This window comes from Tenrec ecaudatus, chromosome 18 (genome assembly GCF_050624435.1).
Source record: "Tenrec ecaudatus isolate mTenEca1 chromosome 18, mTenEca1.hap1, whole genome shotgun sequence".
In the NCBI taxonomy this organism is placed as follows: Eukaryota; Metazoa; Chordata; class Mammalia; order Afrosoricida; family Tenrecidae; genus Tenrec; species Tenrec ecaudatus.
In genome coordinates this window covers 57550571-57577422 of record NC_134547.1, presented here as the reverse complement: position 1 = coordinate 57577422, position 26852 = coordinate 57550571, and the positions used below count along the sequence as shown (strand labels likewise).

Sequence of the window (26852 nt, the reverse complement as noted above, 5' to 3'; positions counted from 1 at the left end):
CCGCTGGCGCGCGCGCGACGCATGCGCAGTGCAGGGACGGCGCCCCCTGCGGGCGGCGCGCGACCACAGCCGCGACGCGGCGCTCAGTGCGCCTGCGCGCGGGCGGACTCGGCGGTGGTGGTACCACGGTGGTGGTGGCAGCGCCGCCGGACTGGGTCCGCTGTTGGCGCGGCCATGGCGCAGCCCGGGAAGCTGCCCAAGGAGCAGAAGTACGACCGGCAGCTGAGGTGAGCCCGGGACTCACCGAGCGTGGCGGGCGGGCCGGCGGGCTCCCCCGCGTCCGGGCCTGAGCGCGCGGGCTGCGAGGCTGGGCCTCCTCGGGCCAGGCCGGGCCGGGCCGGGCCTGCTGGGCTCGGAGGACCGGCGCCCCCGGGGCGCTCCCGGAGCCCCGCGAGGCCCGGAACGCCGCCGCCGCCGTCCTGCGGTGTGCGGCCCCAGGGCCAGCCTGGTCAGCCGGGCGGCCGCCGGCCCCGCCTTGCCATGCGCAGGCCGGCGTCCACGTTCTGGACTCCCGGCTCGCCCGCCCGCCGGCCGAGAGCGAGATGGAGGGCTAGGTATTGTCCCAAACCTGCACTGCCCGGTAAAAATACCATGTTGGCCACATAGGCGATTGTGACATTTCTAGAAGGCACATTTTAAAAAAATGGTAGAAAGAGACAGATGGAATTCATTTTCTCAATATAGTTTATTTCACCCGACAGATCCATTTCAGTAGATGCCACTTGAACACAGCATCAATGTAAGATAGCTTAAGACACTCTCTCGTACTGTTGGCAAAATCCAGTGCCTATTTTGCACATACTAACAAACCCCAGCCCGTTGTCATGGAGTCGTTTCTGACTCCTGCCCATCCTAGAGGACTGAGTAGAACTGCTTGGTGGAGTTTCCCAAAGCTGTACATTTTTCACCGACACCAGTTCCAACAGCGTTCTCCCGCTGCATCCTGCATCCATTGGGTTAGAACTGCTGACCTTTGGGATAGCAGCGCAGTGCTTAACCACTCCACCATCAATGTGCCACTTTATACTTAGAAACCTCCTTGCTGCCAAGACGGTTCCAACTCTTAGTGACCCTCTAGGATAGAGTAGAACTGACCCTCAGGATTTATCAGGCTAGGTCTCTCTTTTTTTAATAGTTTTATTGGCCTAAACTTCACATACTGTATAATTTAATCATTCAGCCCCACTAAGAAGAGTTTTGAAATCATCACCACAATCCATTTCCGGACATTTTCTTCTGGGACATCAGGTTAGCTCCCTATTTCTCCCATCCTCCCCTGCCATGCCCCTAGGTAATTATTAATCCAGTTACTGCCGCTATAGAACTCCCTATCCTGGATATCATGCAGAGATTCCTACGGAACATGAAGCAAGCAAGCAAAAAGGACCATCAGCGAGGACAAAATAACAAAAGTCCACCAAAAAGAAAATATGAAAGACGGAAACAACTTTAAAATGGGTCAGGAGGGAGATCAGATGATAAGGTGTTAACATTTTAACCTGACCGCAGCTGCATTCGATCCACTTTACAGTGCTCTCTAATAGCACGGCTGTTCACGGCCCTGGACTGTCATAAGCCAGAGGGGACTCACTAGGGGCTTCATCCATGTGGAGCCCTGCTAATGGATCGTGGGCTTCCGCTGTCATCTATCAGTGCTGACTCATAGGGACCCCACAGGTCAGGGTAGACCTGCCTTTTCGAGTTTGAGAGACTGTAAGCCCTGTCTCCCATGGAACAATGGAGGCTTTGAACGGCTGACCTCACAGTTAGCGAGTTAACGGCTACGCTTAAAAACCAGGTGTTCAGAATTTAAGCTCTGAAACCGTTCCCTCCTTCAGATTTGGATTTCCTTATTCCTAATCCTTGGATCTTGAGCCTAGTCATTATGGAACCGACAGCTTCATCCTTCACCACAAAGAGCAGCTGGGAAGTTTGAACCAAAGACCTTGCATTACCAGCCCAGTTCCTAACCCACTGTGCCACAAGGGCCCCTACTTTACACTTAGTACATCTCTATTTGGACTGGCCATGTACTTTGTGCTCAGGAGCCATATGTCGTGGTGAAGCCACAGCTCAACCTGCTGTGCAGTCGATGATTGGGGTTCAAGGTAACCCCCCCCAGTGTAGGACTGCTGAAAGGGTATTTGAGGCTGTCATCCTTAGAGAACCCCTTGTCAGACCTTTCTTCTGTGGTGCTGCTGAGTGGGCTCAGGTGGTCAGCCTGTAGCACAATCAGCAGTTGATACCCACCTGCTCAGAGGGAGAAAGACAGCCTTCCTACTCCGGTGAAGACTAAGTCTCAGAAACGCACAGGGGCAGCCCCGATCTGTTCCATGGGGTCGCTGTCAGTTGACATCAACTCAGTGGCCGTGAGTCGGGGGTTTCTGAGTTTGAGGGGGTTTCTGGTGAGGGTCCTATTTCATAACAGTCTATAGCTTGAGCTTATCGCCAAATGAAACTTCTTTTTCAAGTAGCAATGAGTACAAGAAGAAAATGTTCTAAAATTGATTGTGGTGATGATTGTACAACTCTTAAATACAATTGAACTCTTGACTTGTATATGTAAATTAAGGCCAATAAAGCTCTTACATTTTTTTTCTATTTAAAAACTGGTTTGGGTGAGACCTGGTGGCTCATCGGGTTAAACATTGGCTGCTAGCTACCAGGTTGGCAGTTCAAACCCACCAGAAGCTCCTGGGGAGAAAGATGAGGTTGCCTGCTCCCATAAAGATTCACCGCCTGGGAACCCCGACCACAGAGCAGTTGCTGTATCAGAATGGACTCCCTGGCAGTGAGTTTGCTGGTCTGGGTTGGTTTGCTGGTCTGTAAGGCGTGGTGGGCTGCTAGTCAGAAAGTCAGCAGTTGGAACCCATCAGTTGCTCCTCAGGAGCAAGAGGAGGCTGGCTGCTTCCATAAGCCTCGGAAACTCAAAGGGACAGTTCTACTCTGCTGTAGGGTCACTGTGAGTTGAAATAGACTTGTCAGCAAGGAGTGTGATGTGGTTTGGTTTGGTTTGGGGAGAGTTTGACGCTTGGCAGGGGACATCCTTTGTCATGTACCTGTCTCTAAGGGTTTGATTCAGCAAAAGCAAAGATGGAGTTGGGGCTCAGAACTGGCCTGGAGGTGAGTCAAGCACCTCAGATTTGGGCACTCAGACAGGCTGGTCCTTGGCGACCTGCCCTCATGCCCTCCACCCCCACACCACCCCCATATCTGTTGTGCTGGAGAAAGGCCTGGGGTCTGCTGCTGTACAGATTGCAGCCTAGGAACCCCCCTGGGGCAGTGCCGCATGGGGGCGCTGGGTGTCAGTCAGCCCTGTGCAACCAGTAAGCAACTTTCACAAGGGCGGTTTCACCGAGTCCCTTCCAGTTAAGAACCACACTTGGCCTTTTATCCTGAGGTCTGGTGATTGCCACATCTTTGAAGAGCCCTAGGGAAGCAGCCGGAAGTGAAGTTGTGCCAGCCAGCCATCAGTCAGCAAGGCCCTGGCTCCCCTGAGCTAGGCAGGCAGGAGAGTGGAGAGGATTGAGTTCATGTTTGGCCCCTTTCTGGAAACACGTTGCTTAGGGATGCACCGTGATCCTGACTCTCTGCTGAAGCATCCCTCAAGCAAATGTATTGGAGTCTGGTGCATGAGTATGCGTTCACACAGCCCTTGTGCCAGGCAGGGGGCCCTTAATGGCCCTAAAAGCCAGATTCGGCAGTTCCAGGCTATGGTAGGCTCTGGGGCTGCACCGACTGCCCACAGAGGAAAGCCGCTTTAGGTCAGGTGGTGAGGCCCATCTGCTGACTGTTCGACTGCTAACACCGCCCAGCGACGGCAGTTTCCCGATGACGTGGGTTCTCCCTGCGTTAGGGCCATGGAGCAGTGTTCAGCTCATCGCCACCCTGTGTGTAGGACTGCCCCACAGGCTTCTCTAGGGAACAGATTGCCGGGTATTGCCTGGCATTAGAGCAGCTGGTGGGTTAGACCCACCAAGTTTTCAGTTATCAGCCAACTGCCTAACCAGTGCACCACCAGGCCTTCCTAAACGAGAAGAGAAAAAGATGAGCAGGTGCCGTGGGTGACAGGCACCAGCTTGGCCCAAGTCCTCTGCTAAGTAGGTGACTTGCCCTCTTAGTGATGTGCTGGTGTGGGTCAGATTATAATACGCCTCTCTGGTTGTTAGTGCTTCCTGGTGCATGTTCGTGTGTGCATTTAGTTATCCTGTGACTAGCACGTTCATCATGTGTTGGATCTTAAAACACTCCCTAGAAGTTGATGGGAGGCTGAGGACAGAGTCGTTTTCTGCTGACCCGGTTGTTACTCAACGTTTGCAACTGCTGCAGCGATCAACGTGTGTCCGGACCCTACATGCGCTGGGTTTGTGTGGCTTGAGAAGTGAATTCGAGAACAGGATTTAAACCCAAGGCACTTCAATGTTGATAAGCTGTGACATCGACCTACGCTTCCTGTGGTGGGAGTGATCTGGCTGGAAAAGAGTAGTGAACAGGGAGCCAGGACACAATGACCAGCTTCCCAGTTCTGACCTGGCCCTCAGCTGACTCTGCAAGGCATCACCCTGTGTCTTAGACGCCTCAGCTGTCTCACCCCCTTAGGAAGGCCCACTGTTCCTGTCTTGTACCGTCGCCATGGTTACCACGGCAGTCACGCTATGCAGGAGCACGTTAAAAAAAGCTCGCCCAAATAGGATCTTTTTGTGGAAGTTTTCAAAAATGTCGAGTGTGTGTCTTGTCTTGCAGGCTGTGGGGCGATCACGGGCAAGAGGCCCTGGAATCTGCTCACGTGTGCCTGATCAACGCCACCGCCACAGGGACCGAAATCCTTAAAAACTTGGTACTTCCAGGTAATGCAGCTTGGCAGTGGTGCTCTGAACTTGCTTCTCTAAGGGTGTGAGCTAGAAACACAGAGCCTTGACGGACGGTTTTGCCTCGCAGGTGTTGGCTCGTTTACAATTATTGATGGAAATCAGGTCAGCGGAGAAGATGTGGGAAACAAGTAAGTGCTATTATTTCAAGCAGAAGCACGTTAAGGAGGCCACAGCGCTGGTCCTGGAGAGGGAGGCCCCTCAGCAGAGGGGCTGCCCACTCAGGTGGAAACCGCTCCTTCCTTGGGGGCTCTAGTAAGGGGCGTGTAAGTTCATACCACGGGGCTTCAAAAGTTCGTGGGAAAATCCCATTTCAGTTTTCCTGGATAGGCAGAGTGCTAGCCTGGTGTCTGACAGATAGGCTGTTAATAAAAATACAGTTGTTCCTATTATTATTATATCTCTAGGTTGCACTGTGTAAGAATGCCGTTTTAAAGATAGCCTGGATAAGGCTTCTTTAAAGCTCGTTCTATTAAGACTCTCAGAGCATCCCTAGAATTGAATTTCAAGTTCGCCTCTTCAGGGATTTGGAGTCCAGGGTGGGCATCTCCTAGGATTTGCGAGGAAATAGAAGGGAAACTGGTCTGGTTCGTTTTGAGCTTCCATGTCTTCTCTGGGTGGCTGTATGTTTCCCTTCTCCACTACACAGCCCCCCTCCCCCCGTGTTTCTGCATGTGTTCTGAAAAAAGTCCTGTTGTCTTTGCGTGCTTGCTTCAGCAGCGGGGTGATTTGCTTGACTGGTCAACAGGATGCGACAAGGTTTCTGTGTCTCAAGGGCCTGGAGGTGGCACGGTAACTCTGAGAATGGCTTCCTCCATCTGGGTCCGGGGACTTGACAGAGAGAAGCCAGAATTAATCTCTCATAGTAAACTACACACTCAAGTGGTTTAGTGTTCAATGTAGCATTTCCCAAAGTGTGGCCGTGGGTCTAGGTGTGTTGTCTAGAGAAACAGACCGGTGGCGCTTACAAGGAGGAACTTTCCATCAAGAAGGCACCCCGGCCCAGTTCAGCTCAAGTCCAGAGGCCCAGTGCTAGCTAGGGTCCTTGCCATCAGCTGCAGGCTGATGGTGCAGAGAGGTGAGGCGGGAAGCAGGGAGGTCACAGGCTGGTGAGTGTAGTCATGTGGATCCAAGGTCGATAGAAGCATGGCAGAGTGCTGGCAGCGAGCGCTCAGGACCGGGCAGCCCGCATGGGGCCACCCCTGGTGGCAGACCCAGAGTCCCAGTGAAGTCCCAGGGGAGAGGAAGGCCGAGTGGCAAAGGGGATGGTCTCTGTTTGAGCTTGCTCTGATACAAAGCACCCCCCCCCACCCCGCCCTGGAGGTGTCATCAAGCTACCACTCACTTGACGAGTTGGACTCTGCTTGGTTGACAGGATATCTGCCCGCGGTAGTGCATTCTCTCGTCGGCGGTTCAGGAGACAGATGAAATGAGGTTAAATATTTCACTCCTCTAAGACTTTCATATCGTGTGTATTACGTGTATTTTGAATGTGTGCGCTAGACACCTAGCAGACGGTGCTCCATAAGCTTTGATTTCTTTTAGCTCTCGGGCTCTCTTAGTTCCGAGCCTCCTGTGGAGTGTCTTAGGCCGTGGCATACACTTGCATTTACTCCTCACGTTTTTACAAGCTTCATCCTGGGCGCTTCCTCCAAAAAGGACTTTACAACTTTAATGAGATTACAGCCCTGTGTTGTGAAGGAAGGAAGTACACCTGACATTACAAACAACCTTGTCACTGTGGTTCACTAAGCCTTTGTCTGTTTTCCTGCTCATTTCAGTTTTTTCCTTCAAAGAAGCAGCATTGGCAAGGTAAGCCATTCCATTTGTTACAGAGTGTGGTTGTGTATCTGATGAAGCCACTGTGCTTTGCCTGCTTGAAAGCCTTTCACTTTAAAGAGCCTATTTCTCTGAGAAAACAGTTGAATCAGCTTATTTTTCTACTCTTGTTAATCTTTATTAGAAACATTAGTTTGGAAACTTAGCAATGCTGTCTGTATTTTTATATCGTATCCTCTATCTTTCAATAACGCTAAATCCTGAATAATGATACTGTTCAGAAAATGAAGCATTCTGCAGAACACACTTTTTTTTTTAACAATTTATTAGGGGCTCATACAACTCTTATCACAGTCCATACATATACATACATCAATTGTATAAAGCACATCTGTACAGTTTTGGCCCTAATCATTTTTTTCTCCTCTTTTCTTTTTTTACTTTTTATTAGGGACTCATACAACTCTTTTCACAATCCATACATATACATACATCAATTGTATAAAGCACATCTGTACAGTTTTTTTTGTTTTTTGTTTTTTTTTTAATTTTAACAATTTATTAGGGGCTCATACAATTCTTATCACAGTTCATACATATACATACATCAATTGTATAAAGCACATCTGTACAGTCCCTGCCCTAATCATTTTTTTCTCCTCTTTTCTTTTTTTACATTTTATTAGGGACTCATACAACTCTTATCACAATCCATACATATACATACATCAATTGTATAAAGCACATCTGTACAGTTTTGGCCCTAATCATTTTTTTCTCCTCTTTTCTTTTTTTACATTTTATTAGGGACTCATACAACTCTTATCACAATCCATACATATACATACATCAATTGTATAAAGCACATCCATACATTCCCTGCCCCAAGAACACACTTTTAAAAATCATTTTATTGGGGGCTCATACAACTCTTTTATCACAATCCATATATACTTCAATTGTATAAAGCACATTTGTACATTCGTTACCCTCATCATTCTCAAAACACCCACTCTCCACATAAGTCCCTGGCATCAGCTCCTCGTTTTCCCTCCCTCCTTCCCGCTCCCCACTCCCTCATGAATCCTTGATAATTTATAAGTTATCATTTTGTCATATCTTACACTGTCCGTGTCTACCTTTATCCACTTTTCTGTTGTCTGCCCCCCAGGGAGGAGGTTATGTAGATCCCTGTAATCGGTTCCCCCTCTACCCCACCCTCCCAGCTGCAGGACACACTTCTTAAGAGCTAGTTGGAATACCTCTTATTTTTATGGCTCATATGAAAACATTTGCAAAATAGTAAATGTAGCACACTACTCTGAATGGAGAACGAGTGTTACTTTAATGTGTGGCCTCTGTTGTCTGGGGTTATAGAAGCGGGAGGTTTATTTGAGTGTGAAGTTGATTCAGGACATCCCTGCTTGCTGACCAGGGTTTTCTGGTCATTTGCCTATCAGAAAAGTTATGCAGTCTTTATGAGGGCTCTTGGTAATAAAGTTTGAGCTGTTTTAAGTAATAGACTTGTTGAATTCCAGTTTGTACACTGCAGAAAGCGGAATTGTCATACAGATGCAAAAATTCAAATAGGCCTCCGCTATGTTCTCACAGGCGGGCGCTGTTTACGTTGTATGGACATTTTCTCTAATCAAGTCAAATCTTCTTTTTTTTCCCCAAAAGAACCGAGCCCAAGCTGCCATGGAATTCCTACAAGAATTAAACAATGATGTCTCTGGAAGTTTTGTGGAAGAGGTACCTGTGAACAAAGATTATTTCTCTGCTGAGATGGAATTGCTTCAGTGATTCACAGTCCTAGGCACATAGAATTGTGATTCTTTATAACACTTAGGTTTATCTGAGAGTTTAATTCCTTTAACTGTGGGTCTAGTATATTGCTTCATTTGTTTTTAAATAACCGTTTCTGCCGTGTGCAATATGAATGTGAAATTTTGGATCTTTTTCTCCCCCTGTCTTAGAGTCCAGAAAACCTTCTAGACAATGACCCCTCGTTTTTCTGTAGGTTTACCATTGTGGTTGCAACCCAGCTTCTTGAAAGGTAAATTATTATGTTCCTCCGCTTCTATTGTAATCTCTTTCCTGCAGTCACATACGTTTCTTTTTTCTGCATAACTTAAGGTTTGCTTTTAGAAATGTTTAAGCTTTCTAGAAACCTTTCGTTGGAAGCCCTTAAAAATCTTCCGGCCCTGAAGACAGGGGAGAGGAAAGATCTGGGCTGCAATACATGCCTGGCTCTATTTAAAGCAGCTAAACGGAGCACTTGTTAGTTTGTCGGTGACGAACACCCATCAGCCTGGATTAGGGCCGTGTGCCAGGGTTTGATAGCACTCCCTAGGGCTTGCCTGTGGCTCCTCTCGGAAAGGCTGGCGGCCCAAGACCCTCCTGTGGTGGCTCAGGAGACACAGCTCAGCCAGTGAAAGCTTCTGGAGGCCAATTGTACTCTGACGTCCAGATGCCCTTTTGTCAGACTTGCCGTGACTGCCATCAGGTCAGCTCCCATTCCGAGTGACCCCAGAAAGCACTGCGCTGTGGGTTCCTGGACGACAGGACTCGAAAGCCTCATTTCCCTAAGGGCTGGCGGTGTCTTTCCACGGGCTGACCCACTGTGGCACCAGGCTCTGCGCTGTTTTGATTGCACCTGGGCTTGTTTGTTTGCTTCACTTGAAAGGGTTTCACAACCGGATCCTGGCTCAGCATGGAAATGTTTAGGAAGAGAAAGCTGAGACTCATACTTCTAGAGTCCAAAAGATAGAGTTCTTTAAAAACTACCCACTGTGGAATCGCTTGCTTTCCTGCACATGTTTTATCTGCCTATGAGACGCGGTAGCTGGAGCTCTCTCTCTCTCTGTGATTTGAATAGAAAGTTGCTCTGTTTGAAGGCATCTTCATGCTTACGATGGTCTTGTTTATCTTGTTTTCCTTTACAGTACATTGCTACGTTTAGCAGATGTCCTCTGGAATTCTCAGATCCCTCTTTTGATCTGTAGAACATATGGACTAGTTGGTTATATGAGGATCGTTATCAAAGAGCATCCAGGTAAAGGTGCTGAGCATGTGGGTTTGCTGTTGTTTTCTCCAGCAGTTTGAGGCCCTGGACAATATAGAAGGCCCACTCCAGTGGTAAAGTGTGCTTGTACTTGGGCAGCTCTGCATACAGGGTTTAAAGTAGCACTCAGCCGAAAAGCCATCAAGAGGCCTTCTTCTAGTATTTCTTTACACAGCCATCACACTCAACCGATCGCGACCCTACAGGACAGAACAGAAGTGCTCTCTCAACCTGGGTTTCCAAGTCTATGCCTCTGGGAGTAGAAAGCCTACCCCTCATCTTTCCCCCTTGGAGAAACTGGTGATTTGAACTGCTGACTTAAACGATTAGCAGCCCAACATGTGACCCACTACACCACCAAAGCTCCTTACTTAGCTTTCTAGAAGGATAAAAAGCAAGTGGTGATAGCAGTTAGAGCTGCCTCATCTTATTCGGAGGCCCCACAGCTCCACAACATCCTAACCCCTTTCGTCCTTCCCTTACCCACAGTGAGAGCCAAGGGAAGTGGCTCTCTCTGACACCCAGAACTCGTACTGTCCTTTGCCCATCAGTTGTGGTTCCACTTGTGTGCCATGTCAGAGCAGCCGCAGCTCAGCTGGGGTTCCACACTGCAGCCAAGGACACGGTTCTGTGGGTGCCCAGCCCAGGGCTGGTAGAAGCCCTGGGCTTAGGCAGATTTCCTCGTAGACCACCAAACATTTTCTTTCATTATTCAGAGAAGACTGCTCACTGCCCTAGAGAAAGTCCTCATTGGTGCCAGCTGTGGGCCAGGCACTGTGCAGTGCTGCGGAAGCCCTCGTGACCGTAGCCTCACCGAGGAGCGTGTCTGCGCCTGTCAGCTTCTGGAATGTGGTGCTGAGCTACTTAAGAATTGGAACTGGCAGAGGAAAAGTAGGATTATTTTAAATAAGTTGCTCTGAAATTGGGTTGAGAAAGTTTAAGGGGCAAAGGCTTGCGGTTAGGCGGATTTCTAGTGACCTGGGTGAGAGGGCAAATGCAAGCCCATGGCTTAAATTAAAGCAGGTGTCAGGGATAAGGAAGAAGACACAGATTAATGAGGGTTCATGTAGGTAGCTGTGTGCCTGCGTTTACGGTAGAAATTTTCACTTAATCTCTGTAGAAACTCATACCAAAAAGCCAACCCCAACCCACTGCCAAGCCAACGCTGACTCACGGGGACCACAGAGGACAAAGCAGAACTGCCCCATGGGAATTCCAGGGCCTTCAGTCTTTGTGGACGCAGAGTGCTACATCTTTTCCCATAAGTGCCTGCTGGGCTCAACCATCCATCTTTGGGTTAACATCCGAGCACTTAATCATTGCACCACCAGAGATTCTCAAAATTCCTTGTAAGGGAAATTCTATAACGTCTGCTGAAGCTGTGGGGAGAGATTAAGTGACTTGTCTAGGTCACACAGCTAGTGACAGCACTGAGCTGCAACCTCTGATCACTGAAGTGATGCACTCTCTCACACTTGCCCCTGTGGAGAGAATTCAAGGTGAGATTGGGACATGGTGAGTGACTACGGTTGAGGCCCTAGAGGCAAGATGTCAAAGAGGACCCGAAGGTCTCTAGGGAGGTGTCCAGGGGCAGGTGGTGCTGTCTGCTGAAGACCACAGAGGAAGACGCTTCTGGCGCTGTCGGGCTTTACATTTTATTGGTGTTTATCCAAGTGTAACCCCAAGGTGGTTCTGCTCTAATGGAATGTTAGGTTTAGTCTATTTAACATTTGCACGTTTTCTATATGGTAAAATTGTATGTCAATAGCATGCTGGGGTTGGGGGGAAATCTGTAGGCCCTGTGCCATCCGAAAATGCTGCGAGGGCCTTGCTGAGCTCCTGTAGGGAAGTGTTCATCGCTGGCGTATTGACCTGTGGGCGTTTTCTGTTTCTCAGTAATAGAATCTCACCCAGATAACGCGTTAGAGGATCTTCGACTGGATAAGCCGTTTCCTGAGTTGAGAGAACATTTTCAGTCCTATGATTTGGATCATATGGAGAAGAAGGTTGGTAGTCTTCCATCTGGTTTCCTAACATGTTAACATTGCACAACAGAGAACACTATAAACCTCCTTATACCTGTCATCTAGATTACACTGTAACAGCATTTTACCTCTTTTTCCCAAATGAATCTATCCACCGCCCCCCAAAAAATAACTTCCAATTCTTTCATTGAAGACAAACAGATTCAGTGAAGCAGTCCCTCAGATCAGGAAAGTAACATAAACATGGCCGAAGCCCTGTCCAAACAGCGCACTTTAAGAGAGAGCTGGAATCGGTGCGTCTTTATTGCGGTCGACTTGTCTTGAAACTTATTTGACGTGTTGTAGTGCTGCCAAGGCCGTTTTGCATATTTCATCAGAGAATTAATTATACTTGTAATCAGACTACGTAATTTACGGAGCATAGACGATACTTGTCCACAGACAGGGTAATTAAGATGTACCATGTATTCTCAAGTGTAAGCCGGGTTTTCCAGCACATTTTTTATGCAGCTTTTGTGGTGCCATCCGGTGCCTCGGCTGATACTCGGGTGGGCTTGTCCTCGGGCATGTACAGTAAGTGTTGTTTCATGTGAGGATGCAGGGCAGACCGTCTTTTCTCAGGCTGGCCTAGTACCCGAGGTCACGAGATCTGAGCTGCATGGTAGGTGACGGGCCTGCGGACAGTCCTCGCTGTAACCCTGCCGTGCCAGCAGGAGGTTGGACACTGCATGTAAACTGATGCATACAGCTTATTTTTCTGTGGATAGTGGGAAATGGCTAGTAAATACTGATGAGCTTGTTGACAGCGAGCGGCACTGTGAGGAATGGATAGCATTGCTGGCATTGTCACGGATTTCTCTCTCATTTTTAGGACCATAGCCACACTCCATGGATTGTGATCATAGCTAAATACTTAGCACAGTGGTGTAGAGAGGTAGGTCTTCTCCAAGTTTCACTTTTTCAGGTATTTCATAGGCACCTGTTAATTTTCATTCAATACTCTAATAAGAATTGAATACTTGAATAAAGGATTTTATTGGAGGGGGCAGGAGATTAATTTTTTCCCTTATGGAATTATAGGGAAGGAGGATGCTTTTACATTTAAATGTAACCATTCCTTTTTTGATACTAACTTTTTTTTTTTTTAAGTACAATTTGAGTGTCGTTTTGAACCGGAGGGAGGGAGCCCACGAGGAGACGTGACTGACAGATGGTGTTTTCTGTCCAGTGTCGCTGTCTGATGAAGGGAGTCTCTGTGGGCAGGGAGTGGGGAGACCCTTGAATCTCATTTTGCATCTTTTGAGTTTTCACAAGCAGATTAAAACAGGCTTTCCAACTGTTTCAGACAAATGGCCGAATACCTAAGACCTATCAAGAGAAGGAGGACTTCCGAGATTTGATTAGACAAGGTGAGAGCCTGAGGATGATTGAAGGCTGGGGGGACTCCCTGTAGCACCTCTTCACTGGTTGCTTGGCTGGACCTTCGTCAAATGATGCACAGTCATGAGTTTCTATTTCTCCTTTCCCTCGGGCAGCTTGGGGAGCCTTTTCTAATGATAAGCCTTACACTTTCTTGAGAGTCTGTATTCTGAGCATTTCTTTAGAATCTGGCTCAGTTATTTCCATGATGCTGGGCGGGGACAGGGAGAAGGAGCCAGAAGAAAGGGCCTGTCGATTGCTAACTGATTTCTACCTTGATAGGAATTCTAAAGAATGAAAACGGATCTCCGGAAGATGAAGAGAATTTTGAAGAAGCAATTCGAAATGTGAACACAGCGCTAAATACAACTCAGGTACCGAAAAGCTTGACGAGGTGTTTCCAGTAAGACAGGCACTTTTGTGTGTGTGCGATTGTTGAGCCTGGGTTTTTATTGTAATTGCCTAGCTGGTTAGAACACGATTTTCTGGTACAGAGCAAGTCTTGTCTTCGTGCGGTTCTACGCGTAGTGCTGGTTGCGTGGGATGCCAACGGCACTGGACCGTGGTTGAAGGACCTGCTTTGGGGCTCGGGACAGCTGGGAGGCAGGAGTTAGCTAAATCAGGCGGCATTTTGCTGGCCCCACAGCGTGGCTGGAGAAGTTAAAGCTTGTTACCCTGCGTTTGCTTTGGTGGCAACTGCTTGAATAGAATGGAGCATGGAGACAACTCAGGTTCTGTGCCCGGGGATTTGGTTTGGGGCTGAAACCGCGCCAGTGAAGCATTGGAGGCAATCGGGAACAAGAACACTTGGTCGTTTCGGTTAGCATTTTCTGGTATTTAAAATGCTGCCTTTGAGATACGAAAGCTCGTGAGCTACCTGCGCAGACTTTTAGAGAGCGTGAGGCAGTGTTGCTCGGTGGGCACGGATGCAGTGGTGGACTACGGTCCCTGTGTAGTAGACAGAGTTCGTTGCACATGGAAGGTCTGTGTGTCACAGAATCTACAACTTAACAGAATGCAGACAGACAAGCAGTTTCAGTGGTCGGATGCGACAGTAAACACCAGCCCCAGAGTGATTAGTGCTCTGAGCACAATGAGAGGGGACGAAGGGTAGCAGAGGATGATGAAGAGGGGGCCTGGGTGAGAGGCAGCCTTGGACAGGACTGCTGGAGAGAACTGCAGAGGTGGGCTCTGTCGAAGTCTGAGCGCAGCCACAGCGGAGGGCTGAGTCAAGAGGTCAGGGGCAAAGCCGTGCTGACATGGGTCCAGTCTGGCGTGTCCGCAGTGAAGAGACCAGGGGGGGAAGTCACAGGAGAGGTTGGAGTTGAGAAGCAGCAGGTGAGAGCCAGGTCCTCGCGGCTTTGTAGGTTTTTGGAGTGTTAGAGCAGGGTGTTGGAGTGACGTGACTTCTATTTCTGGAAGGCCGTTCCGTCTGTTATAAGAATAGGCTGACTGCATGGGATCAGGAGTGGAAGCAGGGAGACCCGGAGAGAGGCTCCCACTTGGAAGTTTCTTTTCCCACACGTCAGCAGAGTCGTTGCCTGTAATAGCTCACATTTTGGTGACATTCTTTTGCTCGTTCCGACCGTCTCCCCCACTGTCATTGAGTAGATCCTGACTCACAGCCACCCTGTGTAGGGTCTCCGAGCCTGTGCAGGTTGCATGGAGCAGACAGCTGCATCTGCCCCAAGGCACGGGTGGTGGGTTTGTGCCCTCGAGCAGGTGGCTCACAGCCCAGAGCTTCCCCAGCAGCACCACCAGGGCTCCTTTGCTAACAGCTCACTGCCCAGGGTGTGTCAGTGGTGGCTGTCCTTTCATCCTCACACATCGGGGTATTCGGTTTCTAACAAGGTAAAATATGAAAAACTAGAAATCTAGTCTGACATTCATCATGTCTGTGGTCTTGCTAGATATCTTCAAATGTAACTGGACTGAAAAAAAAAACAAACCTCTTTAGCCCTTCTCGACTCTGATGTATGAATAATAGGCCCGTTTTCTAATGAAGGAGAGGGGGTTCATTCTTTCTTTCCCAATCAAAATCTCCACATAGTGCCAATGCTGAGTAAAAGCCGACATAAATCAAGCTTGTGTAGATTATAATTTGAGAATTCCAACAACTTGCTTGAAGACATAGCTTTGAAGACAAAGGAGGGAAATTTCTAAATAAATGTAAATGTTCTGTGTTCCTTTGTTAGATTCCAAGTGGCATCGAAGATATTTTTAATGATGATTGCTGTCTAAATATCACCAAACAGGTATGCAAAGAAGAGAAGGGGGCATTTACTGCTGACTGAATACTTTGGATCCAATTAAAATTAAAATGTCCCTCCATGCGTTTTTCCTTCTTCCTCCTTTTAGACACCACCGTTTTGGATTTTAGCTCGTGCCTTAAAGGAATTTGTGGCCAAAGAGGGTCAAGGAAATTTACCTGTTCGAGGCACAATTCCTGATATGATCGCAGACTCAGGCAAATACATAAAACTGCAAAACGTGTAAGTCATTCTTTTCAAACCATGTGGCAGACGTTCTTGTCTGTTTATAGTAAACAATAGAGGGGGGATTGTCGAGTCATGTCTGTCAAAAACCAACGGGAGCCTTCTATAACCTTATCGTTTACAAAAATAAGCTAAAGGCTGAGGGGCCCAATATTTCCCTCTGACATGACATGTGAGTCTTGTGTACTAACGAATGCTGACGACGGCCTTAGACCGTTTAGGGAGCTAGGGAAAGAGCACCTGCTTTGAGAGCCAGGGCCACTGCGGCAACTTACTACTTAGGTCTGACTGGGGAAATGGCAGAACCAGGATTTGAACTGGCAAATCTTCCTCCAGAGCCCATGCTTGGAACTACATGCCATACTGTCTCTTATCTCTAACTTGAAACTTGGAAGTCTTTGGTTTTGATGTGTGTGTGTGTGCGTGTGTGTGTACATTTCATAACGTAGAGAATCTTCAGCTGTACGCACAGGTCCAGGTGCGTACTAGCCTGAACCCAGAGAGGCGGCCCCAGGATGGGCTCCATGGATAGGACTGGTGTATACTTCAGGCCTGGTGCTGCTCAATCTGGGGTCACGCAATGCTGGCTCCTAGCCGGCCTGGAGGACAGGGGAGACCTGCCCCTGTGGGTCTCTGAGACTGACTCTGTGGAGGAGTAGAGTCCCGTGTCTCCCACCGAGCAGCAGACACTTTCAAACTGCCGACGTGTCACCGCTGTGCCACCGGGGCTGCTGTGGTCTCCTCGAGAGCCAGATGATGTCCCGCAGAGCTCTCTGCTCCTGGACGGTGCACGCTCGTTTCAGTGTTGTTGTCCCGCCTGAAGGCTCAGTTACTTGACGGGGAGAAAGGGTGAGTGGAGGATAGACAGTCATCAGCTTACACGCTGGTCCGTCTTCAGGGGAAAGGGTATAATCTGTCGGGTGAACTTATAGAAGGACGTTGTAACTTTGAAGGATTTGAGGGAGATACACCAGTGGTTCTCAACCTTCCTCGTGCCGTGGCCCTTTCATTCAGTTCCTCAGGCGGTGGTGACCCCCAACCATAAAATTACCTTCGTTGCTACTTCATCACTGTCATTTTGCTACTGTGATGAATCAGGCGGCCCCTGTGGAAGGGTGGTTCAGGTGAGAACCGCTGCGACACGCTGCGCCTCGGCCCTGGTGTGGCCTGCCTGTGGTGTGGAAGGTGAATGCTGTCAGTCATAGTGGGCTTCTCGAGAGCCCCCGACCACGGACAGCCGCTGCTCACGGCATCTCCCCAGTAGCTTCGCGCCTCCTATGTCGCCAGCACCACAGAGGGGTCTTGGGTGTGCTCCATGGGGCGGACTTGAGTTTTGTTCATTGTAAAATCGTGAATCCTGGCTTTTCTGTTGTTCACTGCCAGTTACCGTGAAAAAGCAAAGAAAGATGCGGCTGCCGTGGGTCATCATGTTGCGAAATTGCTGCAGTCCACGGGCCAGGTGAGTGGTGGGCAGGGGCCTTGGTGGGCAGCTCCCAGGGGCCTGCAAGGCTGCCTGCAAGGGCGTAGAGCGAGAGGGAGGCTCGCCCTGCACAGCCCGTGTTTCTCTAGAGGCGCTCCCTTCTTGCCTGTCTAGGGAGGCAAGCCCACAGTGAAGAAGCAAGGCGGCATCTATAAGTGCTCCCCCTCAGCAGTGGGCTGGTTTTGGCTGCTCCCTCGGTGAGTCAGCCCGTTCACACGAGAGGAAACCCCATGTTTATCTCTTTACAGGCACCAGAATCCATCTCAGAGAAAGAACTGAAATTACTCTGTAAGTCCTCTTGACGCAATGTCCTTGTTTTGCTTGATAAAGCTGTGCAGGCCTGTCCCAGTCAGTAGGAGAGGCTGAAAGTGCAAGTGCTCCGTGGTGTGGCTGTGCACAGCGACTGGCAGGCTTTCCTTTGCGGAGCGTCAGCCACGGCGCGTGTCCCATCACGAGCACGCTCGTTCACGGGACTTCTCAACAGGACGTTTGGGTCCATTCACTGAAAATGGAAACATCATTAGTACAGAATTATTTTCAGCTTCCTGATTTTAAGAAGGTTCTACCTGAAGATGGTTGAGGATAATCTCGAGTCAGACGTACTTTGATGGTACTGGTTTAAGTGCTCATTTTCCTCTGTGCCAAACGACGGAGGTGATTTGGGGATTTTGCGTGTTAGTTGTGGGGTTGCTGGACGTCTGAGGCATCTTTTTCCCAATTGTGGAAATAGGAATGTTAAGGAAACATTTTCCACGGAGCCTTCTTCTCCGTGCTGTGAGCTCCCGTGCTTTTCTGTCAGCCTTAATGGAACCTCGGCGGGGTCACTTGACATGGTGCCAGGGCCGGCGACCTTTCCTTTCTGTGAGAGTCCGCTCACCTTGTGTGACTGCTGAAGGGTTTTCTCTGTTGCTGCTCCTGCTTTCTGCAGGTGTGCATGTCACCTGGTCCCACTCTTAAAGATGGAGCCCTGGTGGCGTAGCGGGTTTCACTGGGCTGTGATCCACATGGTTACCAGTTCGAAACCGCCAGCAGCTCCGTAGGAGAATGACTGGGCTTTCTATTCCCATAAGCCAGTGGTTCTCAACCTTCCTAATGCCACGACCCTTTAACACAGTTCCTCATGTTGTGGTGACCCCAACCAGAAAATTATGTTTGTTGCTACTTTATAACTAATTTTGCTACCATTATTAATCTGGTGACCCCTGTGAAAGGGTCGTTTGACCCCCAAAAGGGCTCGACAGCTGCCATAAGCAGTTATAGTCTCAGAAACCCATGGGGGTCGCTATGAGTCAACATTGATTTGATGGCAGTGAGTTTGGTATTTTTTGGTTTTGTCCTTCAAGAATGTAGCCAGCGACCGTTTCGTGGCTCTTGCACCATGCTTACGTGGGCTAAGCTCAGAGTGTGTTCCACGCCTCACTGTGAGAGTGTGTTCTACTAGATCACACAATCCCAGATTACAAGTTAGGTGTTGGGTACACGGGGGTTATTATTCTACATGTTCTACTTTGGTGTATGTTTGAAAAGTTCCTTAATAGAAAGTTAAAAAACAAAACATAGACACCAGCAGCACACTATGTAACACACATCATTTAGGACTATTTATCAGTAATGGTCACAGTAATAGCGACGAGGAAAGCTACTGTGTATCGTGCTGACGGGCACACGACTGGGGGGCTGTGTCTCATTCTGTTACATGTAGCATTGCTCCGACTCAGAACAGACTCAAGGCACTTAAGAACAACGACGACTTATTGAGTCACAAATGGTATCTATCGTTCCCCTTTCACAGTGGAGAAACGGAGCCTCAGCAAGGCTCCAACGCCTCCTGAGTCCGTGCTGAGTGGGTGGTGCTGAGGGTATGAATTTAAGGTGATGGGCTTTCTTGGCTAGCCACCAAAGCCCAATAGGAGACATTTCGTCCCATTCCCACTCTGTTGTTAAAGTCACCTGGGATTGAGACCGCTCATGTGATGAAGCCATTGACTGACTTCCATCATGTTTCCTCTGTCCAAGGTAGTAATTCTGCATTTCTTCGAGTGGTAAGGTGTCGCTCCTTAGCTGAAGAATATGGTTCGGATACAGTTAACAGGGAGGAAATTAGTAAGTATACTAACCTACTGGTGGTAGGTCATTTGTTTTAATTACTTATAAAGACACCCGTATTTTATACTGAGTAGTACTGAGTATATGGTGATAATAGGTAATGCAATATAAATAGCTATGTCCTAAATTTTATTCTGCCATTATCATTTCAAAATTGAAGCCTTAACATATACTTAAAGTCGTATTTAGGTCACAGAATCAGTTGTATGGTAATATGGATTTAAAGTCAGCATGTCACTACTTTTAGTAGAGATTGTGTGAGTAAATTTAATAGCCTGTGAGATTACTCAGTTTCATCTTAATGTGTCTCCTGTATTCTTATTTACTGTTTTCTATTTTACCAGTGCAGAATATTTAAATTCTATAGTTAAAGTGTCTTGGATTCTGAAACTGGAGTGTGCAGTAAATTCAATTCTTTACTGTTGGTGTGTTGTAAATTGCCCAAATTGTACTTTAATTTTAATTTGTTTTCCCTTTCAGTTTCTAGCATGGACAATCCAGATAGTGAGATAGTATTGTACTTAATGTTACGGGCAATTGATAGATTTCATAAACAACACGGCAGGTACCCAGGTAAGACTAGCCAGTGAATTGTCAAATATGATAACATCTTGAACAGCTACGTGAATTGAATTGAATCATAAAATAATAGCCTCAGAGCGTGGATAATGGTGGTGCTTAATTAGACATTATAAACCGTTTTCACGGAGTTCAGTCCAAAGAGGAACAGGGTTTTTTGTTTGAGGAGCAGTTTTTATGTATTGTTTCCTCTGACAAACTATTATTCTGCCATTGGTCTTCATTTTTGGGTAACGTCTTGTTTATTCTGTTGGTGCTCGTGTACAGGGCAACCCTTGGCCCAGTTCACCAGGTTCTACGTGTGCACTTGAGGGACAGTGATGGCATTCCTCACGCTCTACAACCCTCCTGCCCGCCTGCTCCAGCCATTTGTTCTCAAGTGTACGCGTTTTAAAAGAATATCAGAGCGTTGGGTGAATAGTGACAGCTTTATTTTTTTTCATGGCAATTTGCTTCTATGAGACACAGTGAGTTTATCTGGGGAGTATGCCATTGACGTTCTGACTGAACTCGGAGGCTGTAGGGTTTCATTGCTTGGTATCTGCTTCTTGCTGTCTACAATTGTGGGCATTGGCATAATGTCCCAAAGCTACAGTTGCCTCTAACTCTTTTTTTGGTCTGATAATGTTACCTGCTCAGTATCATTATTTGCATCTCAGGAAGCTGGGGTGGCCGGGGCCTGGCCAGGCATGTAGGGCTTCCTTTTAGGGTGATGTGCTCTCAGGGCAGAATGCTCCCTGGTGGCTGCTTCCCCATAAGTTAAGATTCCGAAAGATCAGGTAGCAGGCGCAAAGCTGCTTGTGACCCAGCCCTGGATTCACACAGCATCACTTAGGCTGTAGTTTGGTCTCACAGACCCACCTCAGGTAAGGAGTGGGTGGACCAGTGTGCATCAGGGAGACTAGCTGCCTGAGTCTAGAGCTGCCGTTCTCCACCTTCCCAATGCCGCGGCCCTTTCACACAGTTCCTCATGTTGTGGTGACCCCCAACCATAACATTATTTTCATAGCTACTTCATAACTATAATTTTGCTACTGTTATGACTCGTTACGTAAATATCTGATATGCAGGATGTATTTTCATTGTTATAAATTGAACATAGTTAAAGCATAGTGATTCATCAGAAAAACAGTATGTCATTATATGTTGTGAAATAGTTATTTACAATTGCAAATCAATGAAATTTTGTCTTGAAGCATGGTGCAGCATGGGTAACAGTCTTCACTCCGGGCGGTCTCGTAGGAGAGCGCATCTGCATGTGCGAGACCCACCTGGAGACGGATAGGGGAGCAGTGTCTGAGTTCTTAAGACCATCGGAAATATGTTTTCTGATGGTCTTAGATGACCCCTATGAAAGGGTTATTCGACCCCCCCCCCAGGGGTCTGGGCTTTGGAGTGAGACCTGGCTTCAGCTCAAAGCTGTAGCGCTTACCATCTCGGGGCCTGTAGTAAGCTGGCACTTCCCTCCAGTGCCCTCGTGTATGGGTGTGACAGGAGTGTCTGCTCCATGGCATGCTAAGGATGAATAGGGGATGCTTAGCATCTTGTACGTACTCAATGGAGGGCAGTAGTGCTGTCGTGAAGCAGAGTCGTGATCCTAGTACTTCAGCAAGTTTTTAAATACCTGAATATTATGGTAATTTTCCCTTTCAGTAGTGGTAATAATAGGTTTCTTTGGAGACATTATAATCATAAAAAGCATTTGTTCTGCAGCAAACTGCATAGATTTATATTATAGTATTGCTCCTTCATAACTAAGTAACTCAGACGAGTACCTCAATCTGCTTCATGTTTTCTTCCATCTGTAGAGTGAGGATGATGATAGTACTTACTTGGGGGGGTGGTTGTAAGAATTAACTGTGTGTAGAAACCAAGTGCTCCGAGCCATTTCCTCGGCCTGTTGATGTTTGAGCTTTATGTGCTCCGTTGCATCGTTTCCTAGAAGTGGATAGTAAAGACCGTCCTGTTTTTAAAAGGTCTGGGTAGGGCATTGCTTTCTCAGTGATTCAGTTTGTTCATCAACAAGTACTGAGTCCCTACTGTGTACCACGCACTGCTTTGGACACTGGATAAGGAGCTGTGAGTAAAACAAACTAACCAAACTGGAATTTTTAGTGTCTTACTTGTACACTTTGATTGTTACAGGTCTCCAATACCTATAAATAATATTAGTCCTATACCGTCCATTATGTCACACTTTATTGTTTTGATTAGAATACCTGAAGCTGGATTAAAAGGGGGTAGCCATTCATTTTAAATCACATAGGTACGGGACACAGGCTGCCAGCCAAGCTCAGCCGGGCAGCTCTGCCCACGTGGCATCATCACATCCAGCCTTGGTCCCAACAGCAGAAGCCCTCTGTCATCTGGGAATGTCTGCGTCACACTAGAGACGGCTCAGAGTGACAAATTGCACCACACGCACGCACACACAGAGGCACAAATTTAACACAAACCACATGCCTAAACTAGACTCTAGCTCTTCACAAAAAAAAAAAATCACCTAGGTAGTGTAATGAAAGGTGCCCTGGTCATACCGTGAGCTAAGCATTGGCTGCGAATTGCAAGGTCAGTGGTTCAGATCCACCAGCTAGCTGCTCCTTGGGAGAAAGATGAAACTGTTTGCTCCAATAAAGACGTACAGTCTCGGAACCCTTGTGCCGTTCTGCATTGTCCTGCATAGAGTTTCTAGGAGCCAGAATTGACTTGATGGCAGTCAGTTTGCTTTTGGGTTGGTTAGTGTATATTTTATTTATTTATTTATCCGTTCGTTTTTTGTTTTTGCAGGCGTTTCTAACTATCAAGTTGAAGACGATATCGGAAAGTTGAAGTCCTGCCTGACTGGCTTCCTTCAAGAGTACGGCTTATCTGTCCTGGTGAAAGATGACTACGTCCATGAATTGTGAGTGCTTCCTAGGGCACCGGGGGAGAGTCCCCTCCCTGTTGTGCGCTAAGCTGAGTTGGTGTCTCAATCCTCCTTTCAGTTGCCGATACGGAGCTGCTGAGCCACACACCGTTGCTGCGTTCTTGGGAGGTGAGCCCCACAGACGAAAAGACTTTCACTCATCTGTTTTATATAGCAGTTGCTACATTAATGTTAATTTTTCATTTCTTAGCAATTTTAGTTGGAGTTGTCAGTGCAAGATGATTTAAAGCTTAGATTCTCCAGTAACCTCCATACTGGTCTCTCTGCCTTCCACGTTGTCTACTCCCATTCATTTTTTTCCCCATCCATCTTAATGTCATGAAGAATCACTAATCTTTCTAAAGTATAGCTCTGGTTGTATGTCTCACTTAGTTAACTCTAGCCCTACTAAAGCACACACACGCTCGCTCTCTCTCTGTCTGTCCAGCCCTCTTCTACGTGCTGTCCTACTGTGTGGGTTTTATGCTGATGATATATTCCCTCCAGATTACTCATGTTTTGAAAGTGGAGTCATACTTGATTACAGTTCAGTGTTGAACATGTAAACGAGTGACACAAACTTAGGAAAACCGTATTCTAAGTAAACTCAGAACTCGTTTCTGGATCATTTATTTTCAGCGACAACCAGGTCTTATGCCAACATAGCAAAGTTACCTTCCAAGGTACGGAAATGATCAGCTGTAAGTCAGATAGACACAACTAGTGAAATTGGCTGACTAGAAAACTTGCCAGTCCAGATTAAAACTGGTGCTCATCTACCAGTCAGTTCCAACTCATAGTGACCCTGCAGGACACAGTAGAACTTCTCCATAGAGTTTCCAACCCAGTAATGTTTCCAGAAAAGACATGGTGGTAGATCAGTGGTTAAAGTGGTTGGCTGCTAACTAAAAGGTAGGCGGTTCAAACCCACCAGCCACTCTATGGGAGAAAGACGCAGTGGTCGGCTTCTATAAAGGTTTACAACCTTGGAAACTGTATGGGGTAGTTCTCCTTTGTTTTACGGGGTCACTGGGAGACAGACTTAATGGTAGTAGGTTTGGGAATCTTTTCAGAATCAAACTGCCACGTTTTTGTCCTGACAGCAGCTAGTGGGTTCAAACTGCAGACCTGTTGGTTAGCAGTTGAGTGCTTCACTACTGCACCACCAGGGCTGCTTTGAACTTGACACCGTCACGCAGGAAAAATAGCTTGAAATACTTTGCTTTTGTATATTCTGTATGCGAAGTGGGAAGACCCTCAGTGAGCTGGCTTGACACGGTTGCTACAACATGACAGCAGTTGTGAGGCTGGTGGAGGACCAGGCAGCGGTTCCTTCTGTGGTGCACAGAGTTGCTATGAGTTGGAACCAATTTGATGGCACTTCAAGAGCATTCTATAATTGCTGGACACCCTCGTTTCCTCAAGATTTTATTATTGTTTTAATCATTTTTGGGGGGGATCATACAACTCTTATCATAATCCAGATACCCATCCATGTGTCAAGCACCTTTGTGTATTTGTTGCCATCTTCGTTTTCAAAACAGTATCTTTCTGTTTGAGCCCTTGATATCAGCTTCTCATTTTTTCCCCTCATGAACTCTTGAAAATTCATAAATTGTTATTTTTTCATGTCTTACACTGACCAATGTCTCCCTTTATCCACTTTTCTGTTGTCCATCACCCTGGGAGGAGGTTATAGGTAGATCATTGTGGTCAGTTCCCCCCTTTTCCCCCCACCTTCCCATTACCCACCTAGTATGGCCACTCTCAGTATTGGTCCTGAGGGGGTTATCTGTTCCTGGATTCCCTGTATTTCCAGCTCTTATCTGTCCCTGTGTACGTGCTCTCGTCCAGCCAGATTTGTGAGGTAGAATTGGGGTCATGATATGTGTGTGGGCCTGGCGGGGTGGTGGAACATTAAAAAACTAGAGAAGAGTTCTTTGTTTCATCAGTGCTATACTGCACCCTGTCTGGCTCTTCTCCTCCCTGCGACCCTTCCGTAAGGGGATGTCCAGTTTTCTTCAGATGGGCTTTGGGTCTCCACTCCGCATTCCCCCTCATTCACAATGATAGGATTTTTTTTTCTGGGTCTCAGTGCCTGGTACCTGATCCCATAAACACCTCATGATCGCACAGGCTGGTGTGCTTGTTCCATGTGGGCTTTGTTGCTTCTCAGCTAGATGGCTGCTTGTTCATCTTCAAGCCTTTAAGACCCCAGATGCTATATCTTTTGATAGCCAGGCACCATCAGCTTTCTTCACATTTGCTTATGCACCTGTGATGTCTTCAGCGATCGTGTCAGGAAGGTGAACATCATGGAATGCCAAATTAATAAAATAAAGTGTTCCTGCATTGAGGGAGTACTTGAGTAGAGGCCCAATCTCCATCTGCTACCTTAATACTAAACCTATAAGTATATGTACATAGATTTATTCCCCCGTTGTCATATATAAATATATTTATATATGTACATGCCTGTATTTAGAACTCTATAAATGCCCTTTGCCTCCTAGTTCTTTCCCCTATTTCCTTTTACCTTCTTGTCCCACTATCATGCTCAGCCTGCATTTGTGTTTCAGTAATACCTCTTGGTTACATTGCCCTTGATCAAGCCCTACCAGGCCTCCTACACCCTCCTCACCATTGCTTTTAGATCACTCGTTCCTTTGTCCCTGGGTTTGTTAACACCCACTTCCTCCCCCCCACCCCCTTCTCCTTTCCCATGTTCCCCTGGAACCACCGGTCCAGTTGTTTTCTCTGTATTGTTTATCCCGCCTTCTTATCTAGATAGACATGCAGAGATAATAATACACACAAAAACAAGACAGAGCAAAACAGAGCAACAAAAGAAAACAAAATAACAACTCAAAAAAACAACAAAAAGCCTATAAATAGTTCTTCTGTTTGTTGACCTTTACAAGTGTTTACAGTTGAGTCTGATGGGGTGTCACACCCTCGCCCCAAAGTCTTAGTTTTGGTATTCCCCAGGGACTTCCTTGCTCTGCCCTCCTTGCTGTTCTGTTGCACGCCCTTAGTGTTTCGTCAGTGTGGTGGGGTCAGATGGGGCACAGTTCCTGCACTGTGTCTCCAGTGTTGTCCCCCGTAGCACTATGGCTCAGTGAGGGACGTCCTGTCTCCTGGTGGGGCCAGTCATATGGTCCTCTGTGCACAGAGGTCCCTTTTCCCCTGCTCCTCCCTCCTCCCCTTTCCCCTGCCTCTCCCTCCCTCCCTCCCTCCCTCCTCTAGATCTTTACTCAAATGTTACCTTTTGGAGGATCATCCTTGACTCTCCTGTTCAAACTTTTTTTTATCATCCTTTTCTTCCTAGCACTTAATGTCATTTGACAAATTTAGACACTTCATTGATTTGTAAATTATCTGTCAGTACGAAAAAGTAAGATCCAAGGAGGCAGGGATTTTGTTCCCTACTGTCAGGAACTGGGACTTGTGCTTCAAACAGTATCTGGTATCTAGGAGAGGCTTAATTATTTATTGAATCAATTAATAATCGTGAAAGATGAACCTTCAGCCTATAAAGGAGAACCTTATTTATTTATTTTGATCTTTGTTTTGAGTGGCTACAATGGCTTGTTGGTATTTTAAAGATCCTTTGATAATTACAGTCATGGCATTTTATTACCTGTTCATCGGTGTACAATTCCGTGACAGTAATGATATTCATCGTGTAGTGGAACCATCGTTACTCTCCGTTTCCATTTTTCCTCACCCTGAAAAGAGACTTGTTACCCCTCCAGTGACTGTACCTCATCCCCTCCGCGTCCTTGATTGGGATGTGTTTTAGTAGCCATATAGGTTTGAAATGCCTTTATTTAAACGTGCTTGCTTCCGTCAAAGAACACGCTTGCTGTATAAGATGGGCCTATAGCACTGGACACTTACCTCTTCAGATAATGCGTTTCTCCTCGTCTGCTTGCAGGAGCGGCTGCTCAGGAGATTATCAAAGTCATCACCAAGCAGTTTGTGATCTTCAACAACACCTACATCTATAGCGGCATGTTGCAGACCTCGGCGACTTTCCAGCTGTAGAACAAGCACCCCATGTCGGTGTTAGTCAGGGACACCGTCATTGCTGTCACGTGGCACCCTGGTCTGTAAAACTCTGCTCGGAAGAGCTGTTAAATTGTTTCTTAATAAACTTTTTTCATTTGTAA

General features: G+C 47.2%; 1 protein-coding gene across 1 annotated transcript; it reads left to right on the top strand.

The window, feature by feature from the left end:
* Positions 1-104: 104 nt before the first annotated feature.
* NAE1 (NEDD8 activating enzyme E1 subunit 1) lies at positions 105-26852 on the top strand. Its single transcript, XM_075536415.1, has 20 exons — positions 105-227; positions 4744-4847; positions 4939-4999; positions 6650-6680; positions 8328-8399; positions 8624-8703; positions 9593-9702; positions 11608-11717; positions 12568-12630; positions 13042-13105; positions 13398-13489; positions 15311-15370; positions 15474-15607; positions 16994-17069; positions 17339-17378; positions 19107-19193; positions 19677-19769; positions 22563-22677; positions 22760-22809; positions 26618-26852. The coding sequence occupies exons 1-20, from the start codon at positions 175-177 to the stop codon at positions 26725-26727; spliced, it is 1605 nt and encodes a 534-aa protein (XP_075392530.1). The 5' UTR covers positions 105-174; the 3' UTR covers positions 26728-26852.

Excerpts from the sequence above, each read along its gene's own strand:
- NAE1 (XM_075536415.1), top strand. The coding sequence starts at position 175 with ATGGCGCAGCCCGGGAAGCTGCCCAAGGAGCAGAAGTACGACCGGCAG. Across the intron at positions 4,848-4,938 it reads TAAAAACTTGGTACTTCCAG|GTGTTGGCTCGTTTACAATT; the intron begins GTAATGCAGCTT and ends TTTGCCTCGCAG. Across the intron at positions 8,400-8,623 it reads CTGGAAGTTTTGTGGAAGAG|AGTCCAGAAAACCTTCTAGA; the intron begins GTACCTGTGAAC and ends CCCCTGTCTTAG.